This window comes from Erinaceus europaeus, chromosome 11 (assembly GCF_950295315.1).
Source record: "Erinaceus europaeus chromosome 11, mEriEur2.1, whole genome shotgun sequence".
In the NCBI taxonomy this organism is placed as follows: domain Eukaryota; kingdom Metazoa; phylum Chordata; class Mammalia; order Eulipotyphla; family Erinaceidae; genus Erinaceus; species Erinaceus europaeus.
In genome coordinates, this window is record NC_080172.1 from 46,244,882 (window position 1) to 46,264,357 (window position 19,476).

General features: G+C 39.8%; 1 protein-coding gene across 1 annotated transcript in view; it reads left to right on the plus strand.

The window, feature by feature from the left end:
- LOC103127294 (titin-like) overlaps window positions 1-19,476 on the plus strand; it is a 132,298-nt gene that overhangs the window by 74,389 nt on the left and 38,433 nt on the right. Inside the window, exons 12-14 of the mRNA XM_060202352.1 lie at window positions 6,107-6,404; window positions 8,092-8,202; window positions 12,722-13,000. Coding sequence (XP_060058335.1) covers window positions 6,107-6,404; window positions 8,092-8,202; window positions 12,722-13,000 — 688 coding nt within the window. The remainder of the gene's footprint in view (window positions 1-6,106; window positions 6,405-8,091; window positions 8,203-12,721; window positions 13,001-19,476) is intronic.

The following is a 19,476-nucleotide window of genomic DNA, read 5'->3' on the forward strand; positions in this document are numbered from 1 at the left end:
AAAGGAAGAAAGAGAAAGAGAGAGATAAAGAAAGAAAGATCTTACCACTTCAGACTTCTTTCATAGGATAGATCACAAATAAGTACAAGTGAATACAACAAAAATGACAGCAAAAGCTAAGATTTTTAAAATTGGAGAGGAGGAAATAAAAATAAATAAGGAGGAGAGAGAGAGAGAAAAAAAAAAACCCTCTACTACCACAATAGAGAATACAACCAATCACCAACAAATGTAATGCAACAACACAAAGGCTAATTTTGGTCAAAGGAGTTAAGAAGGGAACATAAAGAAAGAACAACAACAAAAACATAGAAAAAAAGAAAAACACCTAATCGTCCTTTTGCAGTTTAACCTATTCCAAATTGGTTATACAAAATCTCTCCTACTTCCTAAACAAAGCAAAAACAATTGCAAAAAGCAGCATAAACTAAAGAGCCAGAGGGAAGAAAGAAAACTAAGGGAGAGTATCTCACAGCCCCAGAAGAGGCAAAGATTGGTCAAGGAAGTTGACCAAGCAGAAAGAGCTCCAAATCCCTTAGGGAAAGAAAGAGAAAGAAAAACAAACAAACAAAACAAAAACAAGCAAACAAACAACAACAACAAAATCTCCTTCTGACTACACACAGTTTGGAATCTTGAGAATGAGATAGACTTCACAGGGGGTCCTCCTGGTCCTTAGCTGGTTCCCTTACCAGCCAGTTCATTTACCTCTCTGGAGGGAAGGGTGTGTGTATGTGTGTGTGTGTGTGGGGGGGGGCAGTACAGAGGAAAAAATTGAAATTCCCAGCACCTCCACTCAGTATCTGGTATCTGCTTAGTCCCTTTTCAGCCCATTGCTAGCCTATATGTGACCTGAAACTCTCCTTGCTTCCACTTTGACCCCTCCTGTACATCCTCCACCACTGGCCTGGAAATCATGCCCTCACTCAGAATTCCCAAGTTTTAAGCAGTTGCTTTGCAGAGAGAAAGTCAGGAGCTGTCCTCAAAGCACTACCTTGGTTCTGCCTCACTCGGCATGAAAATATTTTTGCAAACTAACTATGCTCAGTCTCAGTGCCTACACAATGATTCCACTGTTTCTGGCTCCCACTTTTTTTCTCTTATTTCTTCTTGATAAAGACAGAGATAAATAAGAATGGAGATTGAGAAAGAAAGAAAATGAAGTGAAGGAAGGAAGTAAAGAAAGAAGGAAGAGTGTCACTTGCAGGATTTCCCTATTGCTCTTAAAGTAGTCCCCCCATCCCCTGCAGGTAGGGAACAAGGGCCTAAATATTACTCATGGTAACATTCTAATAGGCAGAGTTTTGGTAATATCATATTCTTCCAATTCATTGGATTATTTGGAAATGCTTTGGGATTATAATATAGTTGGGCTAGTTCTTGGTCATACATAGACTGAAGTAGAGAAATTTGGATCCAATTTAAAAGAGACAAAATTCCTACTGCATTCAAGGCCCATGATGGTCACTTTGAGAAAGCAGTCACATGATCAGGGTGCAGAGCCACTATGATCCCAACTGTTGTATAAACTGACTGATTATTTCTGTGGCCTCAAAATTAGCCTATTTCATGTCCTGTTAACAAGTCCTTGTGCCAAGGAACCCAGGAGGAATAATGCTCAACCATGCCCTGGCAACAGACACGCCAGCTTCACTATGGAACTTTGTTTCTGAAGCAATCCTGTGTCAGAGTTCCAGTTTCCCTCCTCTGTGGTCTGAGATGGTTTTTGCCTTATATAGTCCTATCCAGAAATACAACAAGAATATCTTGAATATGCATCATAAATTACAACTATCCATATGCATTGGCATCCAGCTTCTCAACTACAGAACATACTGCAGAACTAGCAACACTAAGAACTATCCCTACTATACTATAATCCCCAAAATATTAAATATATGTTTTTATCATAGACACAGGGCTGAGGTCCTTGCACATGGTAATTTGTATGCTTAGTCCTACTACCTTCATAACCAGTTCCTGATCTGTAAAGTACCTCATAGGGATTTTGGCAAGAGTATATAAAACTATACTTGCCATATACTCTTGCCAATGTGAAATCATGTGGGCCTAGACTGGGAGTATGGACCGACCAGTCAACGCCCATGTTCAGCGAGGAAGCAATTACAGAAGCCAGACCTTCTACCTTCTGCAACCCTCAATGAACCTGGGTCCATGCTCCCAGAGAGATAGAGAATGGGAAAGCTATCAGGGGAGGGGGTGGGTTATGGAGATTGGGTGGCGGGAATTCTGTGGAGTTGTACCCCTCCTACCCTATGGTTTTGTTAATTAATCCTTTCTTTAATTAAAAAAAAAAAAGATATTGACTGATCCCCATAGAAGGAGTCTAGGAAACCAGTTCATTATTTTGACAATTGCTAGCTAGTGGGAACTAATCAATATTTAACAGGCCCTTTCCTTATGAAAGGTAACACGTTAGCAGGTGACCAGTTTCTCTAAAAAAAAAAAAAAAAAAAAAGAAATCATGTGGGCCTAGCAAACAGCTCACGAACATACTGAGTTACCTGACTGTGTGCTCTAGATTTGAGCTGGGCCTCCACTACATTGAAAAAAGCTCAGTTCTGGAGGCCAGATAGTGGTGCATGTGGTTGTCTATATTCTGTATATGAGTGAAACTATATCTATATATATCATAATACTGTCAAGAAAACACTATAGTGGAATGTCTTTATTAGATTTTTTCACATATTCTTACTGTAAATATATACCAGTAAAGCATACAAGTTAATGAACCCCATGGTAAACAGGCAGGACCTGGAATAAGGTGTGTTATAATGAGCAAGCCAGAAAGAATTCTCTGAAATTTCTGTACCATGAAAGTACAAGAAACAAAGTTTTATTTTAATAAAAAAGATGATAGATGATAGATAGATGATACAAAGATAAATGATATATAGATAGATGATACATAGATGATAGATAGGTGATAGATGATAGATGATAGATAGATAAATGATATATAATATATATAATATAAAACTACATATATACAATTATATAAAATATATGTAACTATAAAATTATAGTTGTTCTTCTTGCTCTACTGATCATAACTGATAAAAACATGGCTAACATTGTGCTCATCAAGGAAAAATTGAAAGCGTTTCCCCAAAAATCAGGAACTAGGCAAGGATGTCCACTCTCACCACTTCAATACAACATAGAATCATCATTGCAGGATGCCAGTCTCTTGCACTTATTCAGCTTTTGTAGTTATTACTTTGATTCTCTCCATTGTTACTAGTCATCTCTATCAGGAGCAACACAATAGACCCCTTTGTGGGGCTCCATAGGACCTTGCCTTCAACATGGATCAACAACAGTAGAGAAAGCTCCATCCTCCCTTAGGAGGATGGACAACATACTCTATGCTACACTTGAGGAAAATGGGTTCTGAAATTGAGGCAGCTTAGGATGTTCCTACTCATGACCACAGAATGTGAGGTAGGATCTACAGGGATGCAGAGGTCACATAGGCTCCTAAGCTGAATATGGGCCCCAGATCAGATCAAATCAATGATTCATAATCAACAATATTTATACACCTTTCCCATATTTGGGAGCTACTCTCTTTCCTGATCCAGCTTTCTGGTCCTTTTTCCAGCCATGATATCATCTTCCCAGACAATAACTAGGATCCACCTGTATATCAGATTTCAGGCTCAGGGGAAAAAAAAAAACCAGTATAGCCACAGGCCCTTTGGAATATAACTAAAATATGCCTATTAGCTATATACAAAATGGAGGAACCCCCAACTCTTCATCTGCACTATTCCAGCCCTTAGGTTCATGATTAGTCAACAATTTGTTTGGCTTTATATGTTAACTCTTTTTTTTAGCCACCAGGTTCCAGATGCTACCATGATACCAACCAGACTTTCCTGGACAGACAGCCTCACCAATGTGTCCTTGAGCCCCACTTCCCCAGAACCCTGCCCCACTAGGGAAAGAGAGAGACAGGATGGTAGTATGGATAGACCTGTCAATGCCCATGTTCAGTGGGGAAGCAATAACAGAAGCCAGACCTTCCACCTTCTGTATCCCACAATGACCATACTCTAAGAGGGTTAAAGAATAGGAAAGCTATCAGGGGAGGGATGGGATATGGAATTCTGGGGTGGGAAATTTTGTGGAGTTGTACCCCTCTTATCCTATGGTTTTTGTCAGTGTTTCTTTTTTATAAATAAAAATTTAAAAAAATAATAATTTTTAAAAATAAAATGCAAATCAAAGCATCAAAAATATATCATTATATGCTGTTATAACTATAAACTCCCAAAAACTCTGCCAAAAAAGTGGTGAATCAGGTGACTATCTCTCTACCTCTCTATCTTTCCCTCCTTCTCTGTTCAATATCTCTCTGTCTCTATCCAGTAGTAAGTAATTAAATAAAAAATTAAAATCTATAGAAAAATACATTGGTGAAACATTTCAGGACCTACAAATTAAGAACATATTTGGAGATGCCACCCCACTGGCAAGGGAAACAAAACCAAAAATGAATAAATGGGACTACATCAAATTAAATAGTTTTTACATATCAAAATAAAATCCCATAAGGATAAAGAGGAAACCTAGAAAATGAAAAAACATCACACTTCAAGCAAGTGGTTATTAACAAATGCCTATAAAGAACTCCTACCTCTTAACAAAAAAAAAAAGAACAATCAAATTGAAAAGTGGGCAGAAGATATAAATAGACCATTCTCTAAAGAAGAGATACATATAGCCCACAGAAATATGCAGAAATATTCTATTTCATCTAGTATCAGAGAAATGCAAATTGAAGCCACATTGACATCCCGCCTCAGACATGTAAGAATGGGCTTCATCAAACAAAACAAGAGAAGATAAATGGTGGTGAGAGAGTAAGTCTACTATATTGCAGGTAGCAATGTAAACTGGTACAACCACAATAGAGAACAGTATGGAGAATCCTTAGACAAATGCAAATGGGAATATCATATGACCCAGCAATTCCCCTATTAGACATATACCAAAAAAAAAAAAAAAACCACTTCTCTTCCCAGCAGCCATTTTCCTTTCTTTCTTTCTTTCTTTCTTTCTTTCTTTCTTTCCTTTTTTTTTTTTTGTAAAGCTTTTCATGGAGACAGAGAAAAAAATGAGAGGGAAGGGGAGATAGAGAGATAGTTAGGGAGAAAGACAGAGAGGCAATAGCATTACTGATTCATGGCTCGTGAAGCCTTCCCTCTTCTCCTGCAGGTGGGAAGTAGGGGCTTGAACCTGAATCTTTGCAAGTATTTATTGTCCTATGTTCATCTCTGGCTCTTTATTTTTATTTTGCAGCTCCTGTCAGTGAACTATTTGGTGAGTTATCTTTTCCTTTGCTCTTCAGTCTCTTTGAATACACTGCCTTCCCAATAAATATGAACCAGTTGCAGTGTCACTCTGAGAATGTCTCTAATATCTCCTTATCTTCTTGCTAAGTCCAACAAAAAATATGAATGTGTAAACCATTCTGTTGGTAATCTCAAGGATCATAATACTGTCAAGGAAACACTCTAGTGGAATGTCTTTATTAGATTTTTCACTTATTCTTACTGTAAATAGATACCAGTAAAGCACACAAGTTAATGAACCCCATGGTAAATAGGCAGGACCTGGAATAAGGTGTGTTATAATGAGCAAGCCAGAAAGAATTCTCTGAAATTGCTGTACCATGAAAGTACAAGAGACAAAGTTTTATTTTAATGAAAATGATGATACAGGATAGATAGATGATACATAGATAGATGATATATAGATAGATGATAGATTGATGATAGATGACAGATAGATGATAGATAGATAGAAGATAGGTGATAGACAGATAGATATATAGGTAGATAGATAGATAGGTGATAGATAGGTGATAGCTCTCTATCTGGCCTGTGGTGATATGGGGACTGAAACTGGGAGTTCAGAGCCTCAGGAGAGAAAATATTTTGTAGAATCACTGTGTTGTCTGTGCAGCCTCCCACCTCTTTCTTTGCTGAATTTTCTATTCTATGCTTGCTAGTGCTCAGACAGAGCTGTGTGTTTCTTCAGGCCAGTTCCAAACCTCATTGCACTCTGATGGTTGTAGTCTTTTGTCCTAGAGCTGTTTCCACCTCCTGTGGTGACAATCAGTCCCGCCCAGCCCACTGAGGGGAGTCCAATGATTCTGAGATGTGAGACCAGTCTCCCTCCATGGAAGTCACATGTTCAACTTTTGTTCTGCTTCTTCAAAAACAAATGGAACATGAAGTCAGAATGGAGCAGTTCTCCAGAAATCCAGATTATTGCTGTGTGGAGCAAATCCCCATTATATTACTGGTGTGAGGCCCACAGAGAAGCCTTCAGCATCTCGAAGATGAGCCAGAAGTATTACATACAGGTGCAGAGTGAGTGCTGGAGGGCTCTGGGAGGAGCTGGGCAGAGGTCCAAGTCAGCATGTACCACAGGATACTCACACTCCTGTTAATATGCATCAAATAAAAGAAGACATCTCAATTATGTGGATAATTTGTAGAGGTTAGAGTTAGAAAAGTCCAAGAAAAGATAGATGACATTATTTCCCTCTCAATGCTGAGTTTTTACTCTCTCTTTTCCTTCTGAAGTCTCTCTTTTCTGACATCTTTTTTCCCCCTGATAGTCAGAGGCATGATTTATGGAGTATGCCTGAGCCTCTGGCTGGACTGGATTGAATTCTGCTTAACCTAATGAACAGATCCTGGAATGGTAGATGCAAACATCAGGGGCTGGGCAGTGGCACACCCAATAGAGGATGCATGTTATAGTGTGCAAGGCCCTGGGTTCAAACTCCCAGTCCCCATCTACAGAGTGGAAAGCTACACAAATGAAGCACTGCTGTAGGTCTCTCTCTCTCTCGTTCTCTCTTTCTTTCCTCTGAATTATTCTCTATCTCTATACAAAAATAAATAAAATATTAGAAAAAGAATAAATAAATATGTTAATATGTTTGGGAGCAAATCTTACTTGTTCTAACTTGATGTTCCTGGGGATGGTGGTATATTATCCCTGTTGCTTTTCCCTAAGTCTCTTAGGTTACACATGTTCTTAAGCACAGCTTCTAGCCAATACTCTCCTGGCTAAAATTGGTTTCTTTCCTAAAAATCTGTGAGTCTTGCTAGGAAGAGATGTTTAGTCCAGGGTACATGTCTTAAGTGAGAGAGAGTAAAATTAGTTATGTTAGCCATAACTTTACCCCACTCATTCCCAGACAAAATAATATTTTGTGACCCTTGATTGCATGTATTTTTTTTTACCATTTACATAAGGGCAGTTAAGAGAAGATGAAGTAGATGTTACCCATCATTTACAGTACATTAATTTCTAGCATAGGATAGTGGGATAGCAGCAATCTCCCTTAGTACAACTGATGGGACCCTCAAGCTCAAGATCAGCCCCCTTTATATTCAGGTATCTCCCCTTATTTATTAAGACCCTAGGATGACTTGACAGGCATTGTCTGGAGCCATAATTATTTCCCAAAACCACACTGACCTGGAGTGTGAAATATTTTCATCTGGGATTTTTCTGCTTTAGCAGTGGGGACTGTCCTGAATTCACCTCCTCTGACTCTTGCTAATCTAACTAAATAGGATTAAGATCAATTTGCTTAGATTAAATGTACTATGTGTGTCAGTGGTAGATTTCCACCTAGCCACTGCAGTGATCACAGCTCCATTACAAGACCTATCTGACATAATCTCCCTGCCCCTTCACACCCACCCCAGTAATGCGATAAGGGTCATAAAATGCCCTAATGTCATAATAACTGGAAGAACTATGCCATGTTCTATCAGGTTGAGGTAAGACAGGGGAGGATAGTGGACTGAGTTGTCCCTATTTCTTTTGCCTGATGCCCCACAAGATCATTAGAGAATCAAGAAGGGAAGATAGTCCCCAATCCGTATTTCTCTCTTTCTGAGGAACAGATCAATTTCACTTAAACCATCTCCCCATATTAGGTCAGCAGATTATGCTCTTACCATCCCGGGAGTCTTCTCCAGTCAGGAGCATCCCACACTCTGCCAAGAATCCAATATGACATTTTTATTTACTTAGGAATTTTTGCCACCGTCGAAATTAATACCCGCCTGGACTTAAAGCTTGTGTCTGAAGGGCAGTCTTCATCTGTGCAGTCAGTGGAGGCCCAGAGCCTATCAACAACTACTGGTACAAAACAAACAGGTTGGGTGTAAAATCCCGGACCTTCTTTTCCTGGAAAGAGGAAGCCAAGATTTCCAAAGTGGAAAGCAATGATGCTGGAGACTACCACTATGTCGTCAGAAAAAGTCACCTCACCTGGACCAGCAAGACACTGACCATCACTGTGAAAGGTGCCGATGTCCTCTGAAGACTGGGTATTCAAGCCCAGTGAGATTAAGGAAGTTGGATGAAAGTGGGTATCAATGGTCACAAATAATCTTGCTGACTTAAGTAGTTCAACAAGAGCTAGTAAGAGACAGAAGGAGAGGGACTATGGAGAGAAGGGACTTTGAGCAGTGGAATCTTCTAGAAACACTTGGAAATAGAGGTTAGAGAAAACTCAATGATGAACATATTCATGCACCTACTTCATAGTTCAAATTCCATCTTAATTGAATTAGAACTTGAGAAAAAGGATGTTAGATCTGGGATTGATTTGGGCCATGTCTCCCATAAACCTCCTTGATATAAGAATGTGCAGGGACTCTCCCTGACCACCTCATCTGCAACCCCAGTCCTAGGGATACACCCTTTCTTCAGTTTCAGGACTCTTAGGACACAAGTCATTGTGAAGAATATGGTAGGATTCCTCTACACAGCCCAGGAGAACTACAGTTACAATATTTTTGTAAATTTATTAGAGGATTAATAGTTAACAGTATAGTTACTGATATATGGGTACAATTTGTCACCTCTCCATTATTGGTATCTGCAAAACACGCTCACTCCCAGACGAGGTCCTTTGCAACTATCATGCACCAGGACTCTAAATCTTCCCCCTCCCTTCCCACCTTTTCCCTGCTCTCCTTCTCTAGAGACCTTGACTTTAAAAGTATATTCAATGAATCAAATCCAATCACAAGGAAAACAAAGAAACAAAATAAAACACTTGGACTAAGTAAAAAATCTTCTCCACAGCAAAAGGAACCATCACCAAAACAGAGACTCCTTATAGAATGGGAAATCTTTACATTTTATACATCGGATGATGGCTAATGTTTCTTGCAATATATTTTTTTGTTTTATCTTGAGTCGTGAATCCTCAAGATCTTGGATACTTAGAGGGAAGTTATTCTGTAGATGACTTCCATGACAGGCCAATAACGGCTGGGGACCCATCATTCATTAGAAATGAATTATCTTTGATCACAGAAGTCACAGTCAAGATCAGGCTGCATTTTCTCCCAGGATCTAGAGACTCCAGCTACAGAAATCCACTAACATTGGACTCATGTGGCATCACAGTTGACACAATATCTCTGCTTAGGAACTCTGATATCCTCCTTATGGCCATACTCTCAGTAATTCCTTGAAGGGGATCACTGGCTAGAAAATATAGTCTTCTAACACCCAACCAAAAAGAGGTGTATACTCCTATGTTCATAGCAGCACAATTCATAATAGCTAAAACCTGGAAGCAACCCAGGTGCCCAACAACAGATGAGCGGCTGAGAAAGCTGTGGTATATATACACAATGGAATACTATGCAGCTATCAAGAACAATGAACCCACCTTCTCTGACCCATCTTGGATAGAACTAGAAGGAATTATGCTAAGTGAGCTAAGTCAGAAAGATAAAGATGAGTATGGGATGATCCCACTCATCAACAGAAGTTGACTAAGAAGATCTGAAAGGGAAACTAAAAGCAGGACCTGACCAAATTGTAAGTAGGGCACCAAAGTAAAAACCCTGTGGTGAGGGGTAGACATGCAGCTTCCTGGGTCAGTGGGGGGTGGCAGTGGGTGGGACGGATGGGTCACAGTCTTTTGGTGGTGGGAATGGTGTTTATGTACACTCCTAGTAAAATGTAGTCATATAGGGACCAGGTGGTGGCACACCTGGTTAAGTATACACATTATAATGCACAAAATGCAGTCATATTTTAATCACTAGTTAATTAATTTTAGTCACAAGTTAATTAATACGAGAGGAGGAAAATTAATTGTATGTCTTGAAGTTTTTCAAAACACAAACTGAATCTTTTCAATATATAGGCTGTGTATTTGATATGCAGACTCTCTCGAAAGCCTAGACCAAGTAGATCAGAAACATCCGATAGCACAGCTATATACAAGATACTGGGTACTGTACATCAAACCATAACAAAAGGACTTTTCAAAGTTAACCCAATTACCAAATAATGTGATGATAACATTAACTATCGATTGTCTTTTGGAACCCTAAGACAGCAGGAACCTCACATCTCCACTATAGAGCCTCTACTTCCCCCAGTCCTGGAACCCTTGGATAGGGCCCACTTTCCCATATGCCTCTCCCAATCCATATAAAAAAATATTGCATCTGCCGATCACAACCTAACCAACACAACGATTGCCACCTCAACATGCTTCACTTCAGACTGTGTCCAGAGACTTCACGTGTGGAATGACAACCCTTCAACTTCATTACTCGGGTGAGACCTTTCCTTTCATAGTATACTCTAATTTCATCTCAGGTGGTTCACTTTCTAACAAAGTCCCAAAACCTAGATATACACCAGTTTCTGTGAGAGAGAGCATATCTTCACACGTATCCATAAACTACTGCAAAATATATACCTGAAAGCAGAAGTACACTAGAGTTTGCAGTGAATACCCCCCTAACACTTCCTCTCCACTATTCCAAGCTTTGGGTCCATGATTGCTCAACAATTTGTTTGGCTTTGCATGTTAACTCTCTTTTCAGTCACCAGGTTCCAGATGTCATCAGGATGCTGGCCAGGCTTCCCTAGACTGAAGACCCCACCAATGTGTCCTGGAGCTCCGCTTCCCCAGAGACCCACCCTACTATGGAAAGAGAGAGGCAGACTGGGAGTATGGACCGACCAGTCAACGCCCATGTTCAGCGGGGAAGCAGTTACAGAAGCCAGACCTTCTACCTTCTACAACCCACAATGACCCTGGGTCCATGCTCCCAGAGGGATGGAGAATGGGAAAGCTATCAGGGGAAAGGGTGGGATATGGAGATTGGGTGGTGGGAATTGTGTGGAGTTGTACCCCTCCTACCCTATGGTTTTGTTGATTAATCCTTTCTTAAATAAAAAATAAATAAATAAAATATAGCCTTCTAATATAGCTATACATTGTTTTTGTTTGTTTGTTTTCAGAATCTAGAGTATGCCTATTCATGAATTTTGGCCCAAAGACAAGCTATAGACTTTAGTGTTACTAAGTTTAAGATATTCAGTCCTTGATTCCTCTATCAATGAATGACCAACCTACTCCAGTATTAGTCCCTGCACATTTCAACTCTCCCACCAGGAGAGCTCTGGACAAATTCCTAAAGTCTCTTTCATTTTCAACCTCCAGCTGTAACTAGCCAGTGTTAACATTTGTATATAGCCATTTTCTCTCTCCCCTAGTCTTTTCCATCTTTAAAATGCATTTCTTTTTCTTTTTCCTTTGACTTTTCTATCTCCAGATGGTGTAGTCCCTGGTCAGTCTCAGTAACTTTCAAACCATTTATTTATCACAGGGCTACAGCGGCACCTATTGTCCCAATGACCAGCTAATGACTGATGAAACCCAACGCTCAAATTCATGTAGGATGCAGAGACAAGTCATAATATCATTGTTGCTCCATAAATGTAACATGGGTTGGGAGAAACCCAAACATCCTCAGCTCTTTTCTAGTCTCTGAGGTTATGCTTTCCTCAGTGCTGCTAAGGGTATTACAATAGTGATAAGATTACACTTTTCTGGAGGTAAAAAGTGTATTTTTACTTCCTCCATTTATGACCAACCCCAGGTCCACTTTAAGGATACAATAAGCCTCAACACTGGACCAGGGAGGGAGGTGGAAATAGGTGGCTGGCTATTCCCAGAAACAATGTACTGATTGAAAAAGGTACATCTTCTGGCCTTTTTCTGACTCAGTTTATCACTTGTAAATGAAGAGGGTCAGACTGGATGCAGTCTGGATGCAGTATGTGAAGAGATAGAGAAGTTCTTAGAAGGGCATGTTTGTTTACGGCCATACCACCCTGAACACACCCTATCTCATCTGATCTCGGAAGCTAAGCAGGGTCAGACCTGATTAGTACTTGGATGAGAGAAAGGCATGTTAATATGGAAGATAAAGGGATCACAGACAGGAGTTTAAGGTCAATCCCAGTGAAGGGAAAAATGGAGAACATAGGCCACAAAGACTTGAAATGACTTGGTGTCTGTCACAGGAGAAGGAAAGAACAAGTTAAGGTACTGGTCTAGTGGCAGTAAGATAAGAGACTTCTCTAAAAGTAATTTCCTCTGAAAATGAGAGTGAGATCACCTGCAAAAAGAGACAATAAAGAAGGGGCTAGAGAAAAGAAAGGACTGGGAAACTCCAGCTTGGAGGATAAGAGAGATCTGGGGTGGGGGAGGGGGAAGGTTGGTGGCTGGGCCATCCTGATGTAGTGGAGTTGGGACTCAGCATCTCACATGAGCACCCAGTGAAATCCACAGTGATCTCAGGAGAAGCTGTGACTGATTCTTTTTCTCATGCAGTCCCTGTATCCATTTCTGTCTTCACCTTGAGAACTCCTGGGGCCCAGACACTTGAGGGAAGTGTGGTGACCCTGGACTGCCAAGTTCAGAAAGGCTCTCTTCCCATCCACTACCAATTTTTTCAGGAAGGTATACTTCTTAAGAACCTAGAAGTCTCTTGGTCGAGAATAAGCACCTTCAGCTTTCCTGTGACTGCAGAGCACTCAGGGAGCTATTACTGTTCAGCTGACAATGGCTTGGGGTCGCAGCTCAGCAAGGCCTGGCATCTCTCTATCACAGGTAAGCCACAGGTTTGGAATTTCCCATTAAGATGGTTCTTCTAGATCCTCCCTCTGCTAAGTCTTCCAGTTCTGTGTATTTATGAATTTCTTCTAGGGATTTTTTAAAACTAATATACTTAATGGAGGGTTAATGGTTTACAGTACACTTGCTGACACATAGGCATAGCTTCTCACCTCCCCATAATAGGTGTCTAGGTGTCTGAAAGGCACTTGCTCCTCCAACCTGCATCCTTTCCCCCCATCGTACACCAGGATCCTAATAGCCTTACTTCCCACCCGTCCCCCCTCCTTACCCAAAGTCTTTTGCTTTGAAGCAATACACCATACCCAATTCAAGCTTCACTTTATGTTTCCCTTATTAAGTAACTCCATTTATATGTATAACAGGCAGCATTTCACTTTTCTCTATGTATCTAGGCTGTCTTCAGTTATTTACCTGCACAGATTCTCCTTTGTTTCTGTAGTGTCATCAGGTATGGAATGTTTGTGTAGTATGGTCTGGAAGGAGAAGGCAATGAAAAGCAAAAGTGGAAAAAAAAATACAGTGGCTCTTAGATTCGCCAAAGTAGGATTTGCGCAGTTGGATAGTAGGGCTCCAATATGTTCTTTGGCATTTTATAGAACCCAGAACAACTATAACAGGCTTTTCAAAATAGTTCTTTATTTGAGAAGAGGGAACACACTGGCTCTACTACTCTGAGCTGTCAGTTGTCAGATGATTTCTTTGCCTGCCTAAGAGTTGAGTTCTAGCAGGATGTCCATTGCCTTTATCCGCTTTGGAAGTTTCCTGAGGCTAGGGCTTAAAAGATCAGAGAGGCATAGGTGGTAGCATACCCAGTAGAGTACACATATTGCCATGTTCAAGGACTTGGATTCAAGCTCCCACTCTTTACCTGCAGGGGAGAAACTTCAAGAGCAGTGAAGCAAGGCTGTCAATACCTCTCTATTCCCCCTTCCTTCTCAATATCTGTCTTTATCCAACTCAATTTCTCTCTGTTTCTATTTAGAAAGAACAAAAAAATTGTCACATAAAATGGTGGATTAGTTGTGCAGACAATGTGAGTACCAACAATAGCTCTAGTGGCAATAAAAATAATTCAGACTTGATGCAAGAAATGTGTAGGGGTATAGAAGGTCTTAGAAGAAAGAGTATGTGAATCTGGACAATAAAGGGGGTCTTGAGCAAGACTCTAAGGCCAAGCCCAGTGCAGAAAGAAATAGGGAAGAAAGACTGAGAAAAAGAACTGGAGCAATTTAGAATCTGTCACAGAAGAAGGAAAGAGTAGGTTAGGGTATGGATCTAGGGCCAGTAAGATAAAACAGATCTCCCACTGTGCCTTTTCCCTTGGAAAATAAGAGTGAGGTCGCTTGCAAAGGAAGGCAGGAAAGAAGGGACTGTAGTTCTGTTCTGTTTGCAGCTGTGGTTACTGTCAAACTCAATGCAGCTCATCCTGCTGTATCTGATCACTTCCCCTCTGATTTCACCTCCAAAAAGAAATGTGTGGCACAGCCAACCTTGCACTGGTAAAGTATCTGTTATTTTACTGTTCTTTATTTTTTTATTTATCTTTATTTATTGGGTAGAGACTACCAGAAATCGAGAGGGAAGGGGGTGATAGAGAGGGCATGACAGAAAGACACCTGCAACACTGCTTCACCACTTGCAAAATCTTCCCCCTGCAGATGGGGTCAGGGGCTCGAACCAGCGTCCTTGTGCATAGTAATGTGTGCGCTCAACCAGGTGCACTGCCACTCAGCCCCCTTTTTAATTTTTCTTTATATAGTTTTTTTTTAAGTAGCATGGTTTGCTGAGAATTGTTCTGTTGTGGCTTTGTCTCTGTACATGTTTTTCTAAGTTTCTAAAGTGGGGAGAATATAGCACATCTAAATGATGTTTAGAAGATAATAGAAAATAAAGGCAGGGGGTTCCCAGAAGATGGCGGACTGAGAAGCTGCTAGTGGCTTGAGCTCTGACCACATCTCCTGGAAACGGTAGGATTTTCTGCCTTTAGTAGGCCAGTCAATAAGGGGTCCTAGCAGTAACACCAAGGAGGTGACTATAACTTAATTTGGGTTAAGAATTAGAGTAGGAAAAAAGGGGAAAAAATTTTTTTCCTTTTAATTTTTAAGCATACCTCCTCTCCCTTCCCCCCCCCCCCATAACCAGTCCCTGGGGACCAGATCCTAGCAGGCTCCCCTGCTAGGAGCCTCTTTCTTTACCAAATTCCTGTCCCACCTGGGAGTATCACTCATTCTAAGCCTATACCCTTCTGAAACCTCTAACCTTTTTTCTTTCCAAGTAGCCAACCCCCCACCTCACCCCGCATAGCTAATTAAATAATTAAATAAATTAAACAAAAACCCTTTTCTTTCACTGCTCTTTTATGACTGTTCATTTTTCTTATCTTTTTCTTTTTTTCTCTCTCTTTTTTTTTATTTTTCTCATTCTTGTCATCCTTTCTTCCTTAATCCTACAGCTTCCAAAGCCACAGGACCCAGCCCCCACACCACCAAACAGTGTGCTTTTTTGAATTCACTGATACACATTTGGGAATTATTTGGGGGAAGAATTCTGACTCAGTGTGGACTCTCACTATGAGTGTCTCTGCTCAACTTCCCTTCCTCCTTTAGCCACCCCTATAATATACAGTGGATAGTAGATTTGCATAACTGTCTATTTCAGCTACCCTTGTAAAATCCTGAGGGGATTTTTTGTTTATTTTTCTCATTCTTAACAATTAGCTGACTCTGATCACAAGGTTTGAGGGACAGGGTTTTTATTTATTTATTTTTTACCCTTCTCTATTTTACTATTAATATTATATAAAGGCATATATCTTCCCCCTTTAGGTTGATCAGAATTAACTCTTAGCATATATTTCAGTGCTAGGGTATTGGGCATCTTATCTATTGTGGGAGGAACTTGTCTCCTTAATCCTACCTCCTCTACAGACTATCCCCTCTCTCCCCCTCCTAGCAAATCAAAAAAATTAAATTAAATTAAAATAAAAACATAAAGTAATAAAAAAAACTTTCCTGCTCTTTTTCTTATCTTTTCCCTTTTTTCTCTCTTGTCCCTTCTTTCTATTCTTTTTTTTTATCTTGTCATATACTTCTTCCTTCCTTCTTCTTTGCCTTTCTGAATTTGTGAATTACTTTGGGGAAGAAATCTGACTCAGAGTGGACTCTCTATGTGTGTATCTCTGCTCTAGTTCCCTTTCCCCTCTTGTTACCCCTAGAATATACAGTGAATAGTAGATTTGCATAACTGTCTATTCTTGTTATCCCTTCTTTCTTTTCTCTTTCTTATTCACTGGGATTTGGTTACTATTTTTTCATGGACTGGAGAAATTGCTTGGCTAACTGGTAATGATTAAACTGCTTCAATACTTGCTTCAGTTGCTACTGTAATTCCTGAGGTTGGTGAGAGCAATTGTCATAAAGGTATTTAGTACAGTGTTGCTTGTACTCAAGAAACAACAACTGAGGAACAACAGAGCATATAAAAGAAAAAGAAACACACAAATCAAAAAAATGTGTAGATCAAAAACATATAAAACTGCTACTCCAAAGAATGAAGAAAAGAGCCCAGAAGAAACTACAAATCAGCCAGAAGTAACCATAGATAAGAAAAGTATGCAAGCAATAATAAACTTATTAATCACAGAAATGAAAATAACACTGGAGGAAAGGAATGGCAGTATTAGGGAAACAACAGCTGAGACCCCCAAGGAAAATACTGATTATCTTGAGGCAATTAGAGAACTGAAAGCTGAAATAGCTGTAATGAAGAAGAAGCTAAGGCAAGGGAAAGCAGACTAACAGAAGCAGAAAACAGAATTAGTCAGACAGAGGATGAGTTAGAAAAAACAAAGAAAGAGGTGAAAGAGCTCAAAAAGAGATTGAGAGACATGGAAAACAACAACAGAGACATATGGGATGATCTCAAAAGAAGTAACATTCATATAATTGGCCTGCCAGAGGAAGAAAGAGAGGAAGGGGAAGCAAACATTCTAGAGGAAATAATAGAAGAAAACTTCCCAGACCTGAATAACAGAAAGGACATCAAGATTCAAGAGGCCCAGAGAGTACCAAAGAATCTCCCCAACAACAAAAGTCCTGGACCAGATGGCTTCACAAACTAATTCTACAAAACTTTCAGGAAACAGTTAGTACCCATACTTCTGAAGCTTTTCCAGAAGATTGAAGAAGCAGGAATACTCCCTTCCACCTTCTATGAAGCCAACATCACCCTGATACCAAAAGCTAATAGGGACACAACAAAAAAGGAAAAATACAGACCAATATCGCTGATGAACATAGATGCCAAAATATTAAACAAGATCTTGGCCAACCAGATACAACAGCACATCAAAAAGATTGTTCATCATGACCAAGTGGGATTCATCCCAGGAATGCAAGGCTGGTACAACATCCGTAAGTCAATCAATGTCATTCACCACATCAATAAAAGCAAAGCCAAAAACCACATGATTATCTCAATAGATGCAGAGAAAGCCTTTGACAAAATCCAACACCCATTAATGCTCAAAACTCTACAAAAAATGGGAATAGATGGGAAATTCCTCAAGATAGTGGAGTCTATATATAGCAAACCTACAGCCAACATCATACTCAATGGAGAGAAGCTGAAAGCATTCCCCCTCAGATCAGGGACTAGATAGGGCTGTCCACTGTCACCATTACTCTTCAACATAGTATTGGAAGTTCATGACATAGCAATCAGGCAAGAGAAAGAAATCAAAGGAATACATATTGGAAGGGAAGAATTCAAGCTCTCACTATTTGCAGATGATAAGATAGTATACATAGAATAACCTAAAGAATCCAGCAGAAAATTACTGGAAGTTATTAGGCAATATATCAAGGTATCAGGCTACAAAATCAATGTACAAAAATCAGTGGCATTTCTTTATGCAAACACTAAATCTGAAGAAGAAGACATCCAGAAATCACTCCCATTTACTGTTTCAGCTAAATCAATCAAATACCTAGGAATCAAGTTGACCAAAGAACTGAAAGACTTGTATGCTGAAAACTATGAGTTGCTACTCAAGGAAATAGAAACTGATACCAAGAAATGGAAAGATATCCCATGCTCGTGGATTAGAAGAATAAATATCATCAAAATGAATATTCTCCCCAGGGCCATATACAAATTTAATGCATTACCCATCAAAGTTCCACCAAACTTCTTTAAGAGAATAGAACAAACACTACAGTCATTTATCTGGAACATGAAAACACCTAGAATTGCCAAAACTATCTTGAGGAAAAGAAACAGAAATGGAGGCATCACACTCCCAGACCTTAAACTATATTATAAAGCCATCATCATCAAAACAGCATGGTATTGGAACAAATATAGGCACACAGACCAGTGGAACAGAATTGAAAGCCCAGAAGTAAATCCCCACACCTATGGACATCTAATCTTTGATAAGGGGACCCAAAGGATTAAATGGAAAACAGAGGCTCTCTTAAATAAATGGTGCTGGGAAAACTGGGTTGTAACATGAAGAAGAATGAAACTGAACCACTTTATCCCACCAGAAACAAAAATCAACTCCAGATGGATCAAAGACCTAGATGTCAGACCGGAAACAATCAAATACTTAGATGAAAACATTGGTAAAACAGTTTCCCACCTACACCTCAATGACATCTTTGATGAATCAAACCCAATTGCAAGGAAGACTAAAGCAGAAAAAAAACAATGGGACTACATCAAATTGAAAAGCTTCTGCACATCCAAAGAAACTATTAAACAAACAAAGAGACCTCTCACAGAATAGGAGAAGATCTTCACATGCCATATATCAGACAAGAAACTAATCACCAAAATATATAAAGAGCTCAGCAAACTTAGCACCAAAATAGCAAATGACCCAATCCAAAAATGGGCAGAGGATGTGTACAAAACATTCACTACAGAGGAGATCCAAAAGGCTAACAAACATGAAAAACTGCTCTAGGTCACTGATTGCTCTAGGTCACTGATTGATTGCAAATTAAGACAACACTAAGATACCACCTCACACCTGTAAGAATGGCATACATCAAAAAGGACAGCAGCAACAAATGCTGGAGAGGTTGTGGGGACAGAGGAACCCTTTTACATTGCTGGTGGGAATGTAAATTGGTCCAGCCTCTGTGGAGAGCAGTCTGGAAAACTCTCAGAAGGCTAGACATGGACCTTCCATATGATCCAATAATTCCTCTCCTGGGGTTATACCCCAAGGACTCCATAACACCCAACCAAAAAGAGGTGTGTACTCCTATGTTCATAGCAGCACAATTCATAATAGCTAAAACCTGGAAGCAACCCAGGTGCCCAACAACAGATGAGTGACTGAGATAGCTGTGGTGTATATACACAATGGAATACTATTCAGCTATCAAGAACAATGAACCCACCTTCTCTGACCCATCTTGGACAGAGCTAGAAGGAAT